Source organism: Oryza sativa, chromosome 8, assembly GCF_034140825.1.
Source record: "Oryza sativa Japonica Group chromosome 8, ASM3414082v1".
NCBI lineage: Eukaryota > Viridiplantae > Streptophyta > Magnoliopsida > Poales > Poaceae > Oryza > Oryza sativa.
In genome coordinates, this window is record NC_089042.1 from 24,791,204 (window position 1) to 24,811,405 (window position 20,202).

The window sequence follows — 20,202 nt, forward strand, 5'->3', positions numbered from 1 at the left end:
GAGGCTGAGTTCGGCTGTAGCTGTAGACGCCTTGGAAAACAAGGGGGATCATTAGCGCATAATTAAAGTATGTATTATAAATTTTAAAAATACTATATAATCTTTTTTACAGAAAATATATAGTTTAGCAATCCAGTAAACATGCTAATGAAAAAGGAGGAAGTTATTTAGAACTCAGCCAAAGCCATTTATCTTTTCTAGAACCTCTACTACCTACAATTGCCTGAACTATCTGCTTTTTTTTCCCCCGAAAGTAAATTGAGCTACAATAACACTCCATTCTCCTAACAAAAGCACCAAAAATGTTTCATATACATAAGCAGCAAACACCATTTGTCTCATGTTCCTGCCATTTTTACATCTGAGGATGCTGCTTTGGCAACCTGCCCATCAGCTGCTGGCTAGCTGCTGCACCAGCATTCCCAGACTGTGGCAGCAAGTTCACCTTCATCTCACCTCTCGGCAGCACAAGCCCTGGGTACCCCTGCATCGCCGGCACGGCGATCGCCGGAGACGGCGCCGGAGTTGCAATGCTACGAGGCAGCATTCCAAAGGAGAAACCAGCTGCTGCTGCACCAAACTGCTCTGCTGGTCTGTGACCAGCTGAGCCATAGCCAAACTGAGCAAGGCTACCACCACCACCACCTTGTGCCGGTTCAGGTCTCCGGTGAAGAAGACCATTGGTAGCCTGTGGTGCAGCGGCTGAGCCTGAGCTTGGGTGGCCACTGTTCCTGGCAGCTGGAACTTCATGGTTGTGCTTTCCTTCATACGTCGTGATGACGGATTTCAGATCATGCGATGATCGCTCCACATGCTTGCGCACCGAGCAACCCGGATGAGTGCACTTGTAGTAGCTCCTGCAAATACAAAATGGAGTTTTTTAGATAATGCGAGTAATTTCCGGTCTTTGTACCAACTATGGATGCACACATATGGACAGAGAAATGTTCCTTCGATGACAGTGTCATATTGTGAAGCTAAACATTTACTTTTGTAGTGAAGGATTAGAGGAACTGCAAAGAATTTGTTCCAAAAGAGAAAAATGGCATTAGAATTGACCTTGGATTTGGGTTTCCTTTGACAACTTTCTGCCCATACTTGCGCCAACGGTAACCATCATCAAGGATGTCAACCTCACTTGTGGTCTGAACAACAACGCGAGGCTCCCGGATAGCTCTTGACGCCACAGCTCCTATGTCGATGGCGTTGGTGCTAGTGCTAGTAGCGGCATAAACATCCATCTTTCTGAAATGAATAAAATTGAAGGAAAACAATCAGCTACTCAAAGTGAAGATTGGTTCATTGAGTGATTAGTGACTAAGGCTAGCCAACCTTCTCTTGTGTTCAACATAGTCATCGTTCGCATCAAAGCCCAGAGAAAGCGGGGCACGATGCGTTACCCTATCATCCTCTTCATTGGAGAGCGTCGATGAGATATCCACAGCTTCTTGTTTGTCCATAACAGATTTTTCAGCATGTTCTGTTGTCGTAAGAGAAGCAGACAGTTTTGTCAGAACTTCACTACCGACATCTTGGAGGTGTCCATTTGCGGCATTCTCCCATGAAGTTGCTGTGGCCTGACCAGACTTGGAACCAAATTTCTCAGAGTGATCATCTCTCAGATCATTGAAGTGTGAGAAAGGAACATTTGGTCGGCGGTTGGAAGGCGGCAAAGGGTGATTGTGAGAACCTTTGTAGACTATCTCTGTTATTTGGCCATCTTGAGAACGCTCCACCTTCTTGACAGCGCAATTCGTGAAAGTGCATTTGTAGTAGCTTCTGGGATGCTCACTGTTCTTAACTTGCTTCTGTCCATATTTCCTCCAGTTATATCCATCCTCAGCAGGGGTAATGATCAGGTCTGAAGAATACTCTTCATTTTTGTTTGTTGCATTCTCTTCTTGATCATTTGCAGGGGAAGGGTGATCATCATTGTCTAACATGGAATCAGATGTCTTAGGTTTAACAATAGTTGCTGAAGTGAAATCCTTGGCTGCAGTTGAGCTAGACTGAAGACTGAGCTCCTGGTGATTATCCGTCACTGAAGGCTGGTTTTGATGATTAACACTGAAACCCTGAAAAGTATAAATATCATCAGACCAATGCATAAAAAACACTGATAATTTGATTTTGCTCGTCAGATTTGCTGGAACAGTAAAACAAACTGCGCCGAGCAGGCGAGCAGTGATTACAGATTTGCAGTAAATAGGGAATAGAACAACATTGTTTGAGAAAACTACCTTCTCTGCAACTGGACAAGTTGGTGGCTTAGATCCCAAAATGGGTTGAAAGAAGAATACACGATCATGGCGTGTTTCATCTTCAGTTTTTTTAGGGATCGATGGTTTAACATTACTATGCATCAAAAATGGCAGTTTGCCAGTGGTAGGAGAAGGTTGTGCCTGCATAAATCAAAACCATGACATTAAGATTAATCAGTCATCAACATATATAGTCACTTTCTTCTCCAAAATTCCACTAATTATACGAAGCTGCAGAGACATAAGAGAAATTAAAGATGCTGTATCTTGCGTTAGAATATTTTTTATAATAGGTATCTTGGTTTAGATTTCACCATTTACTGACAAATATATCCTCCATATAAACCACATGAGTAGAGTAACTGAACATTACACAGAGCAAATACTGATTGAGGTGAGGAAGTCACTTACAATGGCGTTCGGAAGAAAAACCGGCGACTCAAGAAGTTCCCTTGGACTCACACCGGGCGGGATCGTCACCGGAGACCGAATCGGTGTAGAATAACCGACACGAGATGTATCAATTTTCAGGACACCAAAACCTGTCCTTGCAGCCATCCTCTCTGACAGACAGCCATTTGAGCTTGATTTCTGGTTGGCACCAAAAAGGTTTGATTCAAACTTTTTTGCTAGCTGAGCAGTTTCTTCCCGGCTTGAATCGATGAAAGCTTTGCTCTTCCCAAGTCCATCCTGATGTTTGTTACTGCCATTATCACAGAAAATGTCTGAAAAGGGACCGGAGCTGAATTCTTCGTTCAAGAAACTCGACATGAGTGTTCTTGGACTGGGTGAGGGAAGCATCCAATCGTCCATCAGTGCTCCATGGTTGTTGGTCCCGTCCATGAAAAGGTGACAATCCCAAGCTCAAACTGAAAAGTCACATAATTCAAGCTCATACATTCAAAAATGGAATTGTGAAAAAAATTATGGACGAAAGGACCAAATTTTTTTTTATAATAATGAAGAGAACTGAAGCCTGAAGGAACTAGAAACAAGTATGCAAATATTTCGATACAAACTAAAATAAAAACACAACTCGATTGTGTAAAATACGAACCAAACCACAAACTCTATTTGATTTACAAGAGCACACAAATCCAGTGCTCCAAAAAAGAACCAAAGAAAACCCAGAACACCTCAAATTTGATGATAAAGGAACCACACCTTTATTACCATAAAACCCACCGAAATAAAGAGGCAAATCAGCAAATGGCAATTAAATACGAAAGAAACGACGAAGAATTCAAATGGACACCTGAAGCGGAGGGCGATAGCAACAATTAAGCCTCCCCAAGAAATGAGAAAAAGAATCAAGAACCCCCAAGGTTGGATGTATGAATGGATGGATGGATAGAGGCAGAGCAGAGACGACAAGCTGGTCAAATCACGCGCCTGTCTGTATGATAAGAAGGGGCAAAATGATTCACAGTCCCAGCAACTATCCCATCACAAACCGAACGAACAATTACCACGGGGTAAAAACAAAAACCTTTGCCTTTGATCCCTATCCCAGTATCCCTCTCGTTGTTCTTTCACCAAACAAGTTGCCACAAGCCTTGCATCATCATCATCATCAGCAGCAGCAGCAGCATCAGAAATGGAGAGACTCTGATCCCAAAAAAAGGGAAAAGAAAAAACAAAACCTGTTCTTGCAATGGATAGAGACCGAACAAAGAATCTGTTCTGAAACTGACCAGATTAGCCTCACTCGCTGCTGCTGCTACTTCTTGCCTGCTTCTTTCTCCCCCACGGTTTCTTGAAATCTCTCCTCTCTTTTTTTTCTAGCGCAAACCGCAACGAGAGGTTGGAAGGGAAGAGAAGGGAAGGGAAGGCGGTTTTGGCGAGGTGGTGAAGCGAAGGAGAAGGCAGAGAAGATGGAAGGATTGGTTACAGGTGATGGGTTTCCTGCAGGCTTTGTGCGCCGAGCTGCGGAGGTGTCGTCTTCCCCGCTCACTTTTGCCCCGTCTTTGATGGAAACGGTTGCTCACTTAACCACTTGCTAACTATGGATTAGTTTTTAAACCGTTTCGTTTTTTTTTTTAAAAAAACTACTCGCCCTATCCCACAATATGTACTGCTACTTATTATGGATATATGTCTCATGTCAAGATTTACATTGCTAAGATATATAACATCCGAGTATTAAGTTGTTATATTTTAAGACAGAGATAGTAGTAAATTTCACGTAACCACGATGTTATGATCCAATTTGCATAAAACTATTGGAGTTTTGGCATGTTGCACACTTGCACGTAATGCTGGTACTATGACATTTAGTTTTATATACACCATTAACTAAATTTTCTTTGATCTACCATACATGCATACAAGTTCCGAAATATATGAATTCTTTTAATCCATCATTTAAATATTGTAGGTAAGTTAACTATTTTTATTGGTGAAATCTTATGACCGTAATATCTATGGTTATATGCCATGTACCAGAGCCGTTGTGATTTTGTGCAACTTAAATCATAACATGTGAGGTTTCATGAAATTTACTTAAAAAATTATAAAATAGTTTATATAAAAAAATTTAAAATTACATTATTGATAAGACACACGCACGCTCACCACACTCACACCCACAAATATACATCCCACATGCTTAAAGAGACCAATGCCAGCAAAAATAATCATGATATATTAGGCATTAATTTAAGAAAGTTGAATGGTGGGAAATCAGCAGTAATATCACTACCTATGAAATTTATATGACATTAAAAAAATTACCAGCAGATTACTGTGGTTGAAATGGCTTTACGACTGTACAATGAAATAGTCATTTGATTAAAAAAATGAGGACAGAAAAAAATTAAGACAAGCTGAAATGCTTCTATGAGCTACATCAGACATGCTGGAATTTATTCAGACTTGTGGATTAAAATCGCTAATCATGAAGGGGTTTGTAAAAGTATGGGCATTGCAAACTTCTAACAGACAGTCTTTGTCACCTCAGACCAAACCTGCTTAAAACAAAAGAACACACTTTTTTTATTATCTAGCTGGAGATTTCATTCCTTTAGACTTTGTAATTACTTCCTCCGTCCCCTAATATAATCGATTTTGATATTTTACTTGGACCACTCATCTTATTCAAAAAATTTATGCAAATATAAAAAACAAAAAATTGCGTTTAAAATATTTTGGATAATAAAGTAAGTCACAAATAAAATAAATAATAATTCTAATTTTTTAAAATAAGATGAATAGTTAAAGTGCAAGTGCAAGTAAAATCACAAAAACCTCTTATATTAGGGTACGGAGGGAGTACCTTTATAGGATCGAATAACTAAAGTACTCCACTAAGATGGAGACCTTGCAAGTTGCAACTGATCTGAACTGACAGTACTGTTCTTTGGGCTCTAGCAGCAGCAAGTGGCTGCTAGCCTCCTAGTAGCACTGAGCGTAGAACTGGTGTATCACGCAGGGAAAAATGTTTCCATCCATAAAGAGACACTAGTTCATATCACTTAAATAGTCATTATTTTTTTAAAAAAATTAAAATAAATCAATATGAGATATATCGCTCTATAGATTTCGACCTGTGATAAAAACAACAAGAGAAAATCCAAAAAATATCATTAACAAACGTCCAATTCTTAAAAAATGACATTGACAAGTGCGAGTTGCAAAAAAAAATGTCATCGGACAAGTGGCTTTGACTTAAAAATGACATCTTCGTTAGGGTTACATTATTAACCATCCTTAAGTGCTATAGGATACGATGATATTTTTAAGACAAAGTCATTTGTACAATGATGTTTTATAGAATCACACTTATCGATGGTATTTTTTTTAGATTTTGGTGTTTTGTCAATATCTTTTTTGTATTTTTCTCAAATACTCATTCCGTCCCAAAATATAAGAACCTAGGACTGGATGGGATATTTGCTAGTACTACGAATCTGGATAGTAGTACTAGGAAATGTTCCATCCAGTTCTAGGTTCTTATATTTTAGGACGGAGAGAGTAACAAATACCTGAAATTTGTTATTTTTGTTACAACTTGTAATAGTTAAATTGTACGTGTATATCTTAGTTTTTTTATTTTTTTTAAAAAAATATTTAAGTGATATGTAAGAGAACCCTTCGAAAGGATGAAAATCTATGTCCACATCATGTATGATCCAACAGAGAAGCGAAGGCTTATCTTCTCTTCTCGACCTGATTGCTGCTTTTGTCTCCATGTTTATATGCACTGCACCATGAGTTCCTGATCCATGCATGGATGCATGTGGTCTGCCTGCCAAGCTCCATGTAAACCTGCACACTGCTACAATGGAGTTTGGGCAACAGCAACTGAACTGGGCACTGAATGTCTGAATATAACTTGGGACTGGCTAGCTTTCTGCCTGAACATGTACAGAAACTGAAACATCTGAACATGCATACTTGTGCAGGGCTTCAACCACATAGCCCAGATGAAATGCATGCATGGCACCAGATGCCTGAGATGCCTTGCTTTGTGATCCATGAACTATTAACAAATCTTCTTCAGAGCTGCTCGATCATCTTTTGTAAAAACAGATGCAGGAATTAGGAACAGTATTAGTGTGGAGTCTCCTGTTGCATTAAAAGGGACCTATGCAAGCCAGGTTGCATTGGCAGCATCTAGATAAATGTATTGGATGACCAATAAAAGAAAATAGATATAAATCATTAATGATTTGAAGGAACAATTGGAGTTGTATGGAGAAGGGGAAAAATGTTTTCGTGATGATGCATCCAACGGTTGTATCTATACTTCAGACAATAATGGTGATAATAAATAATCTATCACTTTAACTAACTCTATTGGATATTTTTATACCAGCTATTAGTTCAATTATTTTAAACTAGTCCTTGTACATATTGGTCCTATCTTACTTCATCTCTAAAATACAAGGTCATCATACAAAAAGCATCCACATGGACACATTGTTGTGAAAACCTCACAATCAGGACCTATTTAGTTTCCAAACAATTTTTTTACACTGTCACATTAAATGTTTAGACACATGTATGGATTATTAAATGTAGAAAAAAAACCAATTACACAGTTCGCCAGGAAATTGCGAGACAAATCTTTTAAGTCTAATTGCGCCATGATTTGATAATGTGGTGCTACATTAAACATTTGCTAATGACAGATTAATTAGTCTTAATAAATTCATCTCGCAGTTTCCTGGTGGAATCTGTAATTTGTTTTGTTATTAGACCACGTTTAATACTTTAAATGTCTGTCCTTATATCCGATGTGACATGTAAGGGCAAATTCTTTTACCAACTAAACAAGCCCTTAATGTTCTAAACATCAAGTACTCTCTCGGTCTCATAAAAAACCAACATAATACTAGATATGACTCATTCTATTAGTACGAATCTGGATAGTACTGAAATATGTCACATCATTCTAGATTCGTTTTTTATTGGACGGAGGGAGTACACATTAATTTATATCTATCCACAGCATTTAGCTATTACTATATATGACTTGACGACGTTGAGGACATAAACATCTTAGAACAGCACGGTGTGATTCATTTGTGATTGCTTGCTTAAACCAAATTTGTCAGTAAATTAGATAAACTCTCTTCAGGTCGGTCCAGTCAAGGGCGTACACGTGGTGGAGATTATGGGAGTAAACTTCACTACGGCAGCAAATCATCATCTCACACCATACCTACGCATTAAAAGTCGTACAATCCATGTTTCTCTCATTACGTACCAAAGTTAACCAAGAAGATAATCTCGCCGGGTCGGTCGTTTCACGGTCTAATTCTGAATGCAATTTATTCATGTATCCAAATACGCAGATGCAGGGATAATAAACTGAAACAGCACGCCTAATGTCTCAACTCTATTTTTGTGAAGGAACTCGATCTTCTTTTCTCAGACTTACTAGAGCGAGTACGAATGGTATACCATTGCACGATATCATCATAAGTACCAGATTTGATACCTTCGATACCAAACATAATACTCCGGATGATAATGCTTTCGTAGTAATGTGGTGAGATCATACATCAGAATATTTGTGGTTGGATTATGTCTTTTTAGCATGTGTAATATATGTGCGTGTCTTGTAAGTATAATTGGGAAATTGGAAGGTAATGATTATACACTTGAAACACCGGAATGTGGTAAGGAATTTTGGCGCAGGATATACTTTCACACGGGATGTTTATCTCATATAGGTGTGCTAGCTTGTGACGGAACGAGTTTATAACAGCATGATTAGCACAAAGAATTTTTTTTCTTAACCTCCGTACTTGCGTACATGATTACAAGAGGCCAAAGCTGAGCTTTGTGGCAAACAGCTTTGTCCAGCTTCTTGATTGGGTTGCTTGTTTTACCTCTGCTGTCTGTACGTGGCATAGGATCCTCAGCTTTTTCTGGCCGGCAGATTGGGATTAGAACTGATGAACTAGATAATCTACTTGTATTGGTGTGAGATCAATGATGTGATAATTTGCAAATAGGAAAGAGAGTTTTGGAAGCAAGAAAGGATCTCCTCATTTTCTAGGTTATATCATGTTATTGTCTACGGTACATTTCATGAACAACGATGATGTCTATTGCTCCAAATCGCACCACATTCATATTGGATTAGGCAAAATGGTTTCGTAGCATCTGAAGTTTATGGTTTTCATCAATTTCATTGCTTTAGTTGTTTTTTTTGGGGGGGGGGGGGGGGGGATTTAATTCGATCATGCCAAAAAAATTGGCAATTTCAAAGAGATGATGGGTTTAATTTGGTTTGTTGAAAAAAATATATACGGCCGGTAATGTTCTTTTAAAGAAAAACTAATGCTGTAAGCTGAGAAAATTATCTGTTTTTTGAGAAATGCGCAGAATGGAAGGACATCTTATTGCATTTTACAACCTATCGAACATTAACTGATGCAAATTCAAGCTGTTTTTATTTCAGTTTTGTGATCTACTAGCTGGTGATGTGTAGGAGCAGGACCAATCGTACTGTTGTTTAGAGTAGAAGTGATGATCTGATGATAAAGAAACGCGATCCATGCCATTATGGCATTCCTGATCGAATCTACACATGCAGAACACAAGAATCTGTCAGCTTTGTCAGGCACTTCTGTACTGTGAAGACACTGATTTGGATTTTGGAGCAGGCAATGTTTTTACAGTGTTTGCTTTAAATATGATGTTGAGTACACTGTACTCCAGTACACTCCTGTCTTACTCCCTCTGACAGGGATGTTCTTGTTCTTGCAGATTTCATCAGGTACCACTAATACTTTACTTAAGTTTCTGTACGGTTCGCGGCGATTTCATCAGATTTGTAGTAATTCGAAACTGTTTCTCATCAAATTCGTACAAACTACAATCTGAAACAGGCCAAATCAAAACATACATGCAAACCTACGTACAGTGCTGAGAGAAATTTTACAGTTATTAAAAGGTACCAAGAGATACCAAAACATTTAGTGCAAATATGATATATATATCTCTTAGTACCGTGAGATATCAAATGTACGGTGGAAATATGGTACCCTTAAAGACTATAAAATCACTCCAGCACTGAAGTTAATAAACGGCAATGAAACGAACTGATGTTGATGAATGGGAAAACATTTTTTTAAAAAAATAAAAACTTGATTGAAAAATAGTTATTTTTTGCGTGAAAGATGAAGCCTGGAGCAGATTATCCTTCAGCCATTGTTGATCCTTTTTTTTTTTTTTGTCATAGGAATCCGGCAGGTGTGAGGCCTTTTCAGAGATGTCAAACTGATGCTGAAGTGAAGCATGCACATGCTGCTCAACTGAACAAACATCAGGGAAGAAAGATAGCAAGTACCACAGCTTAAGATATGCCACTATGACAGACAGTGCTTCGTCAATGCTGACATAAAGAGGAGAGAATAAAGTGTGCGCGCTGCTGGTAGAACAACTTTAGTGTGGAGGTTGAGAGGGTAAATAGTAGTAGTTGAGGTTTTATTTTGGCTGCAAAGTTTAAATGGAAATATGGAATGATATTGTTGAATCAGCAGGACCAGAAACAAAATTTGTGTTTACTCTATTCTATAGTCCAGAGATATGCTAACTTTAAATTTGACAGTAGTGTTGAAATGGGCGGAACGATGACTTGGTCACTTGCAAACAGCTGCGGCCCCATCCTCTCCGGTTGCCCACCACCACCGCCACCTTCCCGTGGACGGCGAGCTTGAGCTACACACCAGTGGCATCGCCAACCTCTAACCGCAACTGCCACCTCACGCAAACGGGCTCGCTGGTCGCCTCTCCTCTCGTCGCCGACGAGTTGTTGGGGAAGAGAGGGGATAAGTAGGGAGAGGTGGAGTCCACTTTACATATGGGCTTCACATTTTTTTTTGATTTTCTATTTGTCGACTAGGATGCCACATCAATCAAAACAATCACTTGTACTGTCTCAGGACCTTATTTAACCTAGTTATGAAAGATTTTTTTTCTTAGTTATGAAAGATGTGGTTATGATTTCTATTATTACGGTTCAAAGGACGTGATTCAAACTCGCGTGGGTGATCGAAAGTGGACTTATTCCGGGGAGAAAAAAGGAAGGTGGTGGTGCTTTGGCTGGCCGGAGAGAGGATGGGAGGATGGGCCGGCCTTGCTAAGGGGAAGGATGGAGGCGGCTTGTAGAGATGGGCTGGGCTGGGGTGAGGAAAGAAAGAGGAGGAAATGTCGGGCCAGGAGGGAGGAAGGATAATTGGGCCGGAAGGAAATGGTGGCCCAGTTGCATTTAGCAACCTTTGAAATCAGCACAAATCGCGGCGCAGATCATACGGTCGAAAAAACGACAAAATACGTAGAAAAAAAATCACGCGACAAATATATAGCAAATTCCACGGGTCGGTCCCTCGGCAGCTTTGCGGATTAAGGCAGCCCTGACTTTCCTCTTTTTTTACCAGTCGGATGATCCGTGACGCAGCCGCCACTCCAAACACCAGGGCACAGGACGTGACGACGGTAAAACCGGGAAAGGGACGACGGAGTCGCTAGACTCGGAGACGGTTCACCGGTCGGAATCGGACACGGTTTGTTTCCCATCAGATCAGATAAAAGGCAGCAACAAGCTAATCCCATGACCCCCAAACAAACCACGCACCCAGCGTCCCAGCCGGAGGGTGATTCAGTCGATCGATCGATCGATCCATGGACAAGGGAGGCGGCGCCGGCGATTGCCAGCCGCCGGAGTCGTCATCACATGAGAACGAAGAGAAGAACGCGTTGGTTATTCCTTGTTCCCTCGCTCCAATCAAAACGGGGAAGAAGTATGACCAGCAGCAGGAGGAGGAGGAGAACAATTGGGAGTATGATGAGGAAGAGGAGGAATTCTTGTACGACATCGACGAAGACGACGACATGATGGAAGCCTCCGAGCTCATCGGCGTCAAGCACAGCGACGGATCCATCTACGACCCCGACTCCCACCCGTTCCACAGCCTCTACTGCCTCGACGACACCCGCGAGACTAGCCTGCTGCCGATGAGGCTGTCGGCTCGGACCGACCATTGCCAGCCATGCTGGACGGCTTGCATCGTCCACCATGGCTGCCGCATGATGCAAATCTTCTCCATCAAGATAGCAGCTCTGTCCAACGCCGCCGCCGACGCCCCGGTCCAGATCTATGGCTTCATGGCTGCCCGGGATCTCTTTGACCCCCTGCGCAACTACATCTTCAACCGCGGCCGGGATGATCCTTTCGTCTTGCCTGGCCACTACTCTGATCCCAACTCGCTTATAAGATTGTCAGGTCCTAAGCGAGGCATCTCGCTGGAAAATCCTGCTGTGATCGAGTACGACCTCAAGATCAAGAAAGGAGAGGACGAAAAGGACGACTTGCAGCTCATCGACGGGGTGGCCGCCTTCAGCGACCTTACACCATTTCATGGGGTGTATAGTCGGCGGATCCATGGCATCCATGGCGCCGTGGATATCAGCTTAGCCCTTCTTCGCAATGGGAAGGAAAGCACCATACAAATTAAGATTCCGAAGCTAATTCATGGCGGCATACACTTATCCATCTCTTGCTTTGTCAGTCAAATACCTGAGGAAATCAAGCTCTTCGATGGCACCATTGTTAATCCATCAAAACTCAGAAACTTCGTGGTTGCTGTGCAGCTGCGCACTGTGTTGATTCTTGATTTCAAGATTACGCCTGTGGTAGCGGCCGCCGGCGAAAATGGATCCAATCAAATCCATCGCTATTGTGCCTTCAAGGCTACCACTCATGCAGGTTCTATTCAACGGATCCAACATTATTTCGCCAATATAGATGTGCATGTTGTTTGGTCAGATTTGATGTCACAGTAGCCTATTGGTGTTTTTTCCCCTTTACTTTGTTAATCAATTTGGTAAAAGAAACATATGTTATTGAGACCCATTTAGGAAGCTTAAGATAGTAGGAAACAATTAGTTGGTAGTCAGTTGTTGAAAATATCTGCATCTTCCACTCCTTCCTCCTCCGCCATACTCCTCTTCCATCCCCGGCATCTCCCCCTCCGCTTCTTCCCTAGCTCCAACGCTGTCTCTTTTAAAGTACGCCACATCAGAGATAAGTAGCACGCGTTCACTCATGCTTTTCAACGTTGCAAATTAATCGCCAATGTCAAAAACGCGAATATTAGGGAAGAACCTAATATCAAATAATTAGAAGAGGTGAGGCTTCGAACCCAGATCATCTAGCCCACCACCTTATGGAGCTAGCCGGAAGACCCCTGGACGTTTCTCATTAATCGTCAATGTCTACAAGCTAGAAAGAGGCATGAGAAGTTAATGAACTCATACAGTTTTGTTCAATAACATCATGCTAACCAAAAAAACATCAACACATCATGCTAGCATAAAACATATCATGCTAGCATGAAGGAGTTAATCTTGTGGAAGTGCGGACCTTTCTGAGCAAAGACATTTTCTTCCCCAATCCCCATTCCATGCCACTAAATCACTATATACTTAAAAAGGAAAATCTTTAACTCACCATATCTGGAAAATGGACATGGCACACGAATTAAATCAACAATTTAAAATAAAACTACGGTTGCTGGTTCAATCAGTAATATTTATACAAGGATCACCAGTTTAATAAATACTCGTCAAAAATATTTTCAATTCCCAAGAAAAAGGACCGGAGAGGATTGTGGGGGGATTAAATCCACATCAAGTCCCTTTCAATATCCTTATGGGCCAATAGGCTTAGGGAGAGATTGGAGAGAATTTTATAAATCAAAGGCTCTGCGCCAGCCTTTTTACTAAAAAAGCATAAACAATGTTCATTACAGGAGACAGGTCGGAGAGAATTGAGGAGATTAGTTTCATACTAAATCCCATTCAATATTTTTATGGAACCAAAGAAGTCTCAAGTGATTTTAAGCTGAATATCATGCCAAACAATATAAAATTACAAGTAATTTTAAGATATCACAATGGAGGGACATCACAGTAGTCAATATTCTCATAGGCAAACTTCTGTTCCCCTATGCATGAGAAATTTGGGATTATGCCACCCTCAAAAATAGGTTTCGCCTAAATACCACTGTGCAAAAAGGATTCGATAAAATAACACTTTCAACAACATGGGTTCTCTATAGGCCATCTCTTCTTTCTCGCTCCGGTGATGGATGCCCTTATCAACTACCACTAAATGCCATGGCGCCGAGCTGAAGAGCCCGCTCACATCAAGCTGCACCACAACCATGAGGTGGCGGAGCTCCTCTCTAGCCGCGTCACGTGAGCTACACACCACTCTTTGGTGCCCCCTTCTCCTCTCGGTGGCAATGAGGTAGCCAATAGCAATGGTGATAACGACCTCAGTGCCTTCGTGAGCTGCACGATGGCACCCACCATCCCAGCAGCTTCCACGCACTCCTCGGGACACTCGAACATAAGCATCCCCCATGCCCTAGGTATGGATGAGCTACCGCGTGGCGTCCAAGACTTTTATGGTGGAGGTGGGAGGGGGACGCAAAGGAGCTTGCGGATGCAGCGGCCGTTATGGAAAGTCCTTGGGCTTGCCAACGGCCATGGACTGGTCAAGCTACGAGGACAAAAAGATAAAGATGATGTGACTTTTCTATGCGGTGTGCAACGGCCATGGTGCTAGGTAGACATCGGCCATGGGGGTTGCGCCAGAGCGACAAAACCGAGGCAACAAAGGAGGTGAAGGTTGCTACCTTCCCACACTCGAGCCCATCATCAGCTCATCACCAATGAGCAAGCCGGAGTTAGGAGATAAGCTTGAAAAGGAGAGTCAGCGGCAATTTTATTCGAAATATTCCCTCCATCCACAAGAGTTAGATTTATTTCATATTTGAGTTTTTTCAAATAAGTTATTTTTATTTGTAGTCTTTATGAATTTAAGATTTAAATGAAGAGGTAAATTAAATGCTTGATCATAACTCGATGAGTTATTTTAACTAGTAATATACCCGTGCTAAACGCTACGGTGCAACTCTATTTGTCTTTAATAATTTTTAAAATTTTCATGTTTAGCAAAAAATATTATTATATTAACTGTGCATTTGAGCTTTAATTCAATTTATATCATACATCAAATATATTGCAAGTAAAATATTAGAATAGGATATACCAATATATTTGTGCCCCATGTCATAATGCATAATAATATGATATTAAAGATATATGATAATGCATATATCTGTGCCTTAAGATATATGATAAACGTGACAGATCAAAGGCACTTAGGTTGAGTATTGCATATAAGTATTTATAATGGGTATTTTAGTTGTTAATGGGCCATTACAGGATTTGGACCATACACATAAGTTTGACATCTAGCAGTCCTTTACTCCTTTATCATGACTGAATAGGCAACATAATAGCAAATTAGCGATACTGGTTTCTTATGTTAATTATATTTGCTTTTTTTTTATACGCTTTCATGTTCATAAATCAATATTCATGTGATTGGTCAGCTCTTTAAATTAATGGAGCCCTGAAGCAAATAAAATGTGTTCGATCTAAAGCAAAAGAATTACATGTGTTTGATCTAAAGCAAAAGAGTTACAGAAATCAATAGTGCTACACAACGTCAGAAAATTGGCCGACCTAATTTATTTATGTGAGATCTAAACCACAATTGGTGTGTGATGTCTCCTTATATAAAAAGACATGGAAAACAAATATAAAGGAACATTGCTATGCATCCAACCGTGCCAAACAAATACATAGTAGTTCAACAGGAGGTAGAGCACATTTGTATAGGTCCCAGAAATCAACTCAATCACAAGCAATACTGAATAGGCATCATAACAACAAAGTTTCATCGAATTTGGTTGTGCATTTCACAAGCAGTACTGAATAGGCCTGAACGACATTGTTTACTGAATTTTCTTGTGTAATTCACAAGAAATGTTATTTTATTCTAAAGCCAAAACACAGTAGTGACAATACTAAATCATGTTTCCTTCTCGGTTGCTTCATCGGAGACGTCGTCATTGCAGATCTTCATTGTTATCTCGATGGGAGAAGACCAGCGAGGATCATACCCTTCTCCCACCTTCCTTTTCTCACCGTGTCCTTTTTCTACCTTCTTGCACTTCTAGTCTTCCATGGAACTCTCAACACGCCGGCAACCATCACGTATGTATTGAAACATCATCATGATGGCATTCGCGTGCCCCATGTAATAATTCCCCTTGTTTGGTGTTTGCCCTGACGAAGGCTGCACCTTCGCATCATCCTTGGAGTTCATTGACTCCTTAGGTGTGGCTTGATGTGGTGAAAAATCCACATCATCCATGGATGCCATGCCTTATTACAATACATAAGAAATAGGAGATCAATAGGTGCAAACTAAAGTATATAATAATTTCCAACACATAAGAGATAGCTTGGAGAACGATACCAAGATGATGAGTTGAAGTTGAGCAGTCGTATGCAGCCGGCTAAGGAGGATCAGTAATTTTTTTTTGGATCACACTCCTTCACCCACATATATATAGGCTAAGGAGGATAATGTTACCATTGTTGCTATCATGATATCTATGGAAAGACATAACAATATTGCCTTGTATGTCTTGTGAGTTGACATGTATGGGCATGTAATACATGGAAATATTGCCAAAATAGCATCTGACAGAGATTTGGATATGATTTGCTAACCTTTACTCTGATCTGCTGCATGAAAGCGTAATTGACAGAGATTTGGATATGATTTGCCAATAATATCTCAAGCTTGCTGCTACGAAGATAAATAATAATAATAATTTGTTTTAATCATTGATCATTACAAATGCTCAGGAAAGCTGACATGATTTGCAGTATAGTGCGCCTAAAATTAATTAACAATCAATTACAAATGCAGTCAATTGCCAAGAATGATTCGCAATTAGCATTATCTGTTGTAGGTACTGTTTACTTCAGACAAGGGTGGTGATGATCCATTCAAGTAATTTCAGTCCAGCTCGGTACATGGTGAACATTTCTTTATTCAAATTAAAGCAAAGACACAATGCAAAACATACTTTTTAATAATGCACAGTGAACATTTGTTTATTTTCAACAATGCAAAACATAATGTTTAATACTGTTTTAGAGTAACTTTGATACCTTGAATAACTGGAGTGAAGTAGTCAACAGCAGAGCAGGAGTCCTCAAATATTAGATCCTTCAATCAGATTTTTCCTGATTCATGCAACACTGTAAACGTAGGATACAAGGAAAATTTAATAAATGATCTGTGAACGTAGGATACAAGAAAAAATAGGAACTACATGAACAATCTATTTAAATCCATGGTTGTGGAACTGCAGCAGGTTAGGTTCGTAAAAAGTGGTTAACTCAAATACCAACACTCTTCAGTTATTTGCCCTAGAGAAAGAAAAATAGGTTCATCTATTCTGTAGGATATAGTTATTTATATGAACTGAACGTCATAAGAATTTAGAGTCAATTGCAAGAAAAACTAAAGGTACTGCATATACCATCTAATTCTTAGATCCCAGATCGATTAGGATGACCGGGCTTTAACAGGGAAGAATATATGTGAAATCAAAATGCTGGTCTGTCAATGTACTTGTCCACAATGTGATGTGCATGTCACACCGTGAAATCAAAATCATTAATGCATGACTACACTGTGGTGTGCATGTGAAATTGAGCAAAATTTTGCAGTATTACGTTTGGAACAGGGTTAAGCTTTTCCAAGAAAAAGATTGGTCAATCCCTCAAAGAAAATATGGTTGGCACAGTAATCAGGGCAATTTTTTTTCTTGATTTGTAAACCGGATGCAGGCAATTTTAAACATCAGATTCTACAACAGTGCGAAGATTGACCCACGAAGTATACATTTGCACTATTTGTAAGGGGTAATCATTATGGAAGAAATTACCTATACCAAACAGAAATTTAGTAGAATCAGCCAAAAATTTCGTTGATTGTGCAGCAAACAATAGCAGTTGACATGGTGTCCTGTCAGCCTGAATTTTTCTTCGGCAATCTGAATTTTCGTCCTATAGATTAAATCATTTGAAATGAAAGGTTAAGTCAGTTTGCTAGATATAAGCAATCACATAGAAAAATTGACACAATAGAATTATCTGAGATAGGCCATTTCTTCCCCACAATTTTACAATGAAAGATTGACGATAAATGTTAACAAGATGTGAAGTATCTCATCCAATGACAACAATGAAACCCCAAAAAAAAATCCTACCACACGAATGAGATTAACACGTGAAATTTAGTTGAAATGCAAAATAGGCTTTGGATTAGAGTTTTGCATCACAGATATCCATGCACAGTGAACAATGTTTAATAATGAACAATGGGGATTTAGTCAACAAAGGGGATTCCTAAAGCCATTATGCATCTCTATGAACAGTGGCGGAGGACAGAAAAAAAATTTAGGTGTGGCCAATAAACTACCACACGCGAGAGTTAACACAGAACAAGAATTAAGAAAAAAAATTCAATGCACAATATTGTACAATGTAACATTATATCAGCAAGTCATAGTACAAGCACTTAATCACAAGTTCACAATTCATCATCCATTTGCAAATAAGTGTAAATATAAAAGTAGGTACTCAAAAATACCTCAAGATTCACTGATTCAAGCTTTCAGCCGTACATCACATATATGAACTAATGAGGATAGATACATATGTAGAATCTGAAAAACAAATAGCAAAGATTGATTAGTTTGATAAGATAAAAAGCAATGAGTGAAACAAAATGTACAAGCATCCTAAAAATAAAATATTTAATTGCAATTTCAGTAATAAATTTGTACACTTTGAAATTGCAATGTTCTGAAATTGTCAAATAAAAAAAAAGTACAACCTCTTTGTGATGCCAGTGCCTTCCCTTTTCTCTTTCTGTCCATTTTCTGCTGATGGGAGATTGGGCGTGATGGCCTGATGGCTGCTACTGCTTCTGCTTGCCTTGCTTGCTGCTTGGTGCTGCTGCGCCATCCGCCCTGCCCCTGCCCTGCTTGGCGCCTGTGCTGCACGCCTGCGCGGCTGCGCCCCGCCACGCCGCGGCGCCGTCCGGCGTGGATGCCGCAGCTCTGTGAGGCTGCGCCCGGGAGCCCGGCAGACGGCAGCCATGCCTCTCCTCGCCTCCGCCTGCCCTCCCACGCGCTGTGCGTCGCCTCCTCATGTACAGGAACGGGATCGAGAAGCACTCTTACCTTGTTCACAGGCGGGATCGACGGCTTGCAGGGTTGAGGAGCCCTGGATCAGTGGCGGCGCGAGGGACTCGAAGCCGGTTCTCCTTCGAGGTCGGGACGGCGATGAAGCGACGCAGCAACGGCGCCGACGGGGCTGCGGGCTGCGGCGGCGTGGAGCGTCGATGGAGGGCAGGCCCGACCTCGCCTCCTCCAGCCGTCACGCGGAGTCCGCCATCGATGGAGGGCAGGCCCGACCTCGCCTCCTCCAGCCGTCGCGCGGAATCACGCCCCCATGGCGGAAACAAACGGTGATGCGGCTGCGGCGGCGTGGATCGGGGCTGGAGTGGCGGCGTGGAGCGGCGACGTTGGAGTCCGGGGGCTTGGTGGAAGGGCGAGACGGTGCGGCGCGGCACGGTGCGACGGTCGACGGGGGCTAGCGGTGGCAGTGACGGCGGTTAGGGTTGGGAATCGCGGGGGTGAGGAAGGTCTCGGCAGCGACCAGGCGAGGAAGGCGTCGGCGGCGACGTGAATCGGTGGCGGTGGGACGACGGATGCGATGACGGCGGAGCGGCGGCAGTCGAGGGCGGCGGCTACAGCGGTGGCGCGGGGATCGGTGGCGGTGACGACGGATGCGAAGACGGCGGAGCAGCGACAGTCGAGGGCGGTGGCGCCGCGTGAGTCGGGGTTGGGGAGGGGCGGCGGCGCGTGAGAGCGATAGAGAGGGGGCGAAGAGGAGCGCGCAATCGAGGGAGGTGGGAGGTGGGAGCGATCTCAATCGTTGAGATTTCACCGAGACAATCTGGACCGTTGAGTGATGAATGAAAGAAGGATACTCATTGGTTCCATGAGTGTATATACTCTTTGATATTTGTTACACACAAGATAAATTAAATTCTCTTTGATATTGATGGTAAAAGTAATAGATGCAGGGCATGTTAGGATTCATGCCTTACCAGATTTTTGGTAGTGCCAAATTTTGAGCAAGTTTTGGTACTACTAAAATTTTGGTAGGGTAAAGTTGAAAATGTTTATTTGGATTGAAGCCAAAATATGTCCATAAGAGACAAGTTCATGGGCAAAGCTAAATTTATAGCATAGGTAGTGTTTTAATAGAGGTGTTTAGTTTGCTATTCTACCAGAGCAAATTTTGGTAGGGTAGCAATTTAAACTGGCCCGTAACTTTTATGTAAGGTAGCCTTTAATTAAGAGTGATATTTTATTGAATCCTCCTGTACAGTTGCATTCGGGTGAAATCCAATTTTGAGGACCACGACGCGAAATCCCAATTTTCCCCACCAGCCGCCGCCACCTCGGCCAATGCG

At 41.3% G+C, this 20,202-nt stretch overlaps 2 protein-coding genes and 1 long non-coding RNA gene across 10 annotated transcripts; 1 reads left to right on the forward strand and 2 right to left on the reverse strand.

Moving 5' to 3' along the window:
* Positions 1-219: 219 nt before the first annotated feature.
* On the reverse strand, positions 220-4,208 carry LOC4345940 (probable WRKY transcription factor 2). Of its 7 annotated transcripts, none has more exons than XM_066303417.1 (8): positions 3,956-4,208; positions 3,731-3,816; positions 3,517-3,657; positions 2,673-3,130; positions 2,241-2,402; positions 1,333-2,075; positions 1,060-1,245; positions 220-857 (listed from the first exon to the last, which is right to left on the reverse strand). In XM_066303417.1, exons 4-8 carry the CDS (start codon positions 3,102-3,104, stop codon positions 356-358), a joined length of 2,025 nt encoding a protein of 674 aa, XP_066159514.1. In that variant the 5' UTR covers positions 3,105-3,130; positions 3,517-3,657; positions 3,731-3,816; positions 3,956-4,208; the 3' UTR covers positions 220-355. The 7 variants fall into 7 exon arrangements, with proteins under 7 accessions (XP_066159514.1, XP_015650159.1, XP_015650164.1 ...); XM_015794673.3 differs by having other exon boundaries at positions 3,751-3,816; positions 3,956-4,119; XM_015794678.3 differs by lacking the exon at positions 3,517-3,657 and having other exon boundaries at positions 3,956-4,131.
* A 7,129-nt stretch (positions 4,209-11,337) lies between these two features.
* LOC9267843 (uncharacterized) lies at positions 11,338-12,630 on the forward strand. The gene has a single exon (XM_015793910.3). It carries the CDS (start codon positions 11,400-11,402, stop codon positions 12,558-12,560), a length of 1,161 nt encoding a protein of 386 aa, XP_015649396.1. The 5' UTR covers positions 11,338-11,399; the 3' UTR covers positions 12,561-12,630.
* Positions 12,631-15,480: 2,850 nt separating this feature from the next.
* LOC9270415 (uncharacterized) lies at positions 15,481-19,580 on the reverse strand. 2 transcript variants are annotated; one of them, XR_010734562.1, is made up of 7 exons: positions 18,553-19,580; positions 18,307-18,382; positions 17,600-17,720; positions 16,818-16,907; positions 16,371-16,446; positions 16,114-16,211; positions 15,481-16,019 (listed from the first exon to the last, which is right to left on the reverse strand). It is a non-coding gene; the product is annotated as an uncharacterized lncRNA (long non-coding RNA). The 2 variants fall into 2 exon arrangements; XR_010734561.1 differs by having other exon boundaries at positions 16,371-16,449.
* Positions 19,581-20,202: the final 622 nt, after the last annotated feature.

What these genes read in the sequence shown, in the direction of transcription:
- LOC4345940 (XM_066303417.1), bottom strand. Translation starts at nt 3,104, where the DNA reads ATGGACGGGACCAACAACCATGGAGCACTGATGGACGATTGGATGCTT. An exon ending in CTTGTCCAGTTGCAGAGAAG is followed by an intron (nt 2,076 to 2,240) that starts GTAGTTTTCTCA and finishes TATACTTTTCAG; the next exon opens with GGTTTCAGTGTTAATCATCA. An exon ending in TATGTTGAACACAAGAGAAG is followed by an intron (nt 1,246 to 1,332) that starts GTTGGCTAGCCT and finishes TATTCATTTCAG; the next exon opens with AAAGATGGATGTTTATGCCG.
- LOC9267843 (XM_015793910.3), top strand. Translation starts at nt 11,400, where the DNA reads ATGGACAAGGGAGGCGGCGCCGGCGATTGCCAGCCGCCGGAGTCGTCA.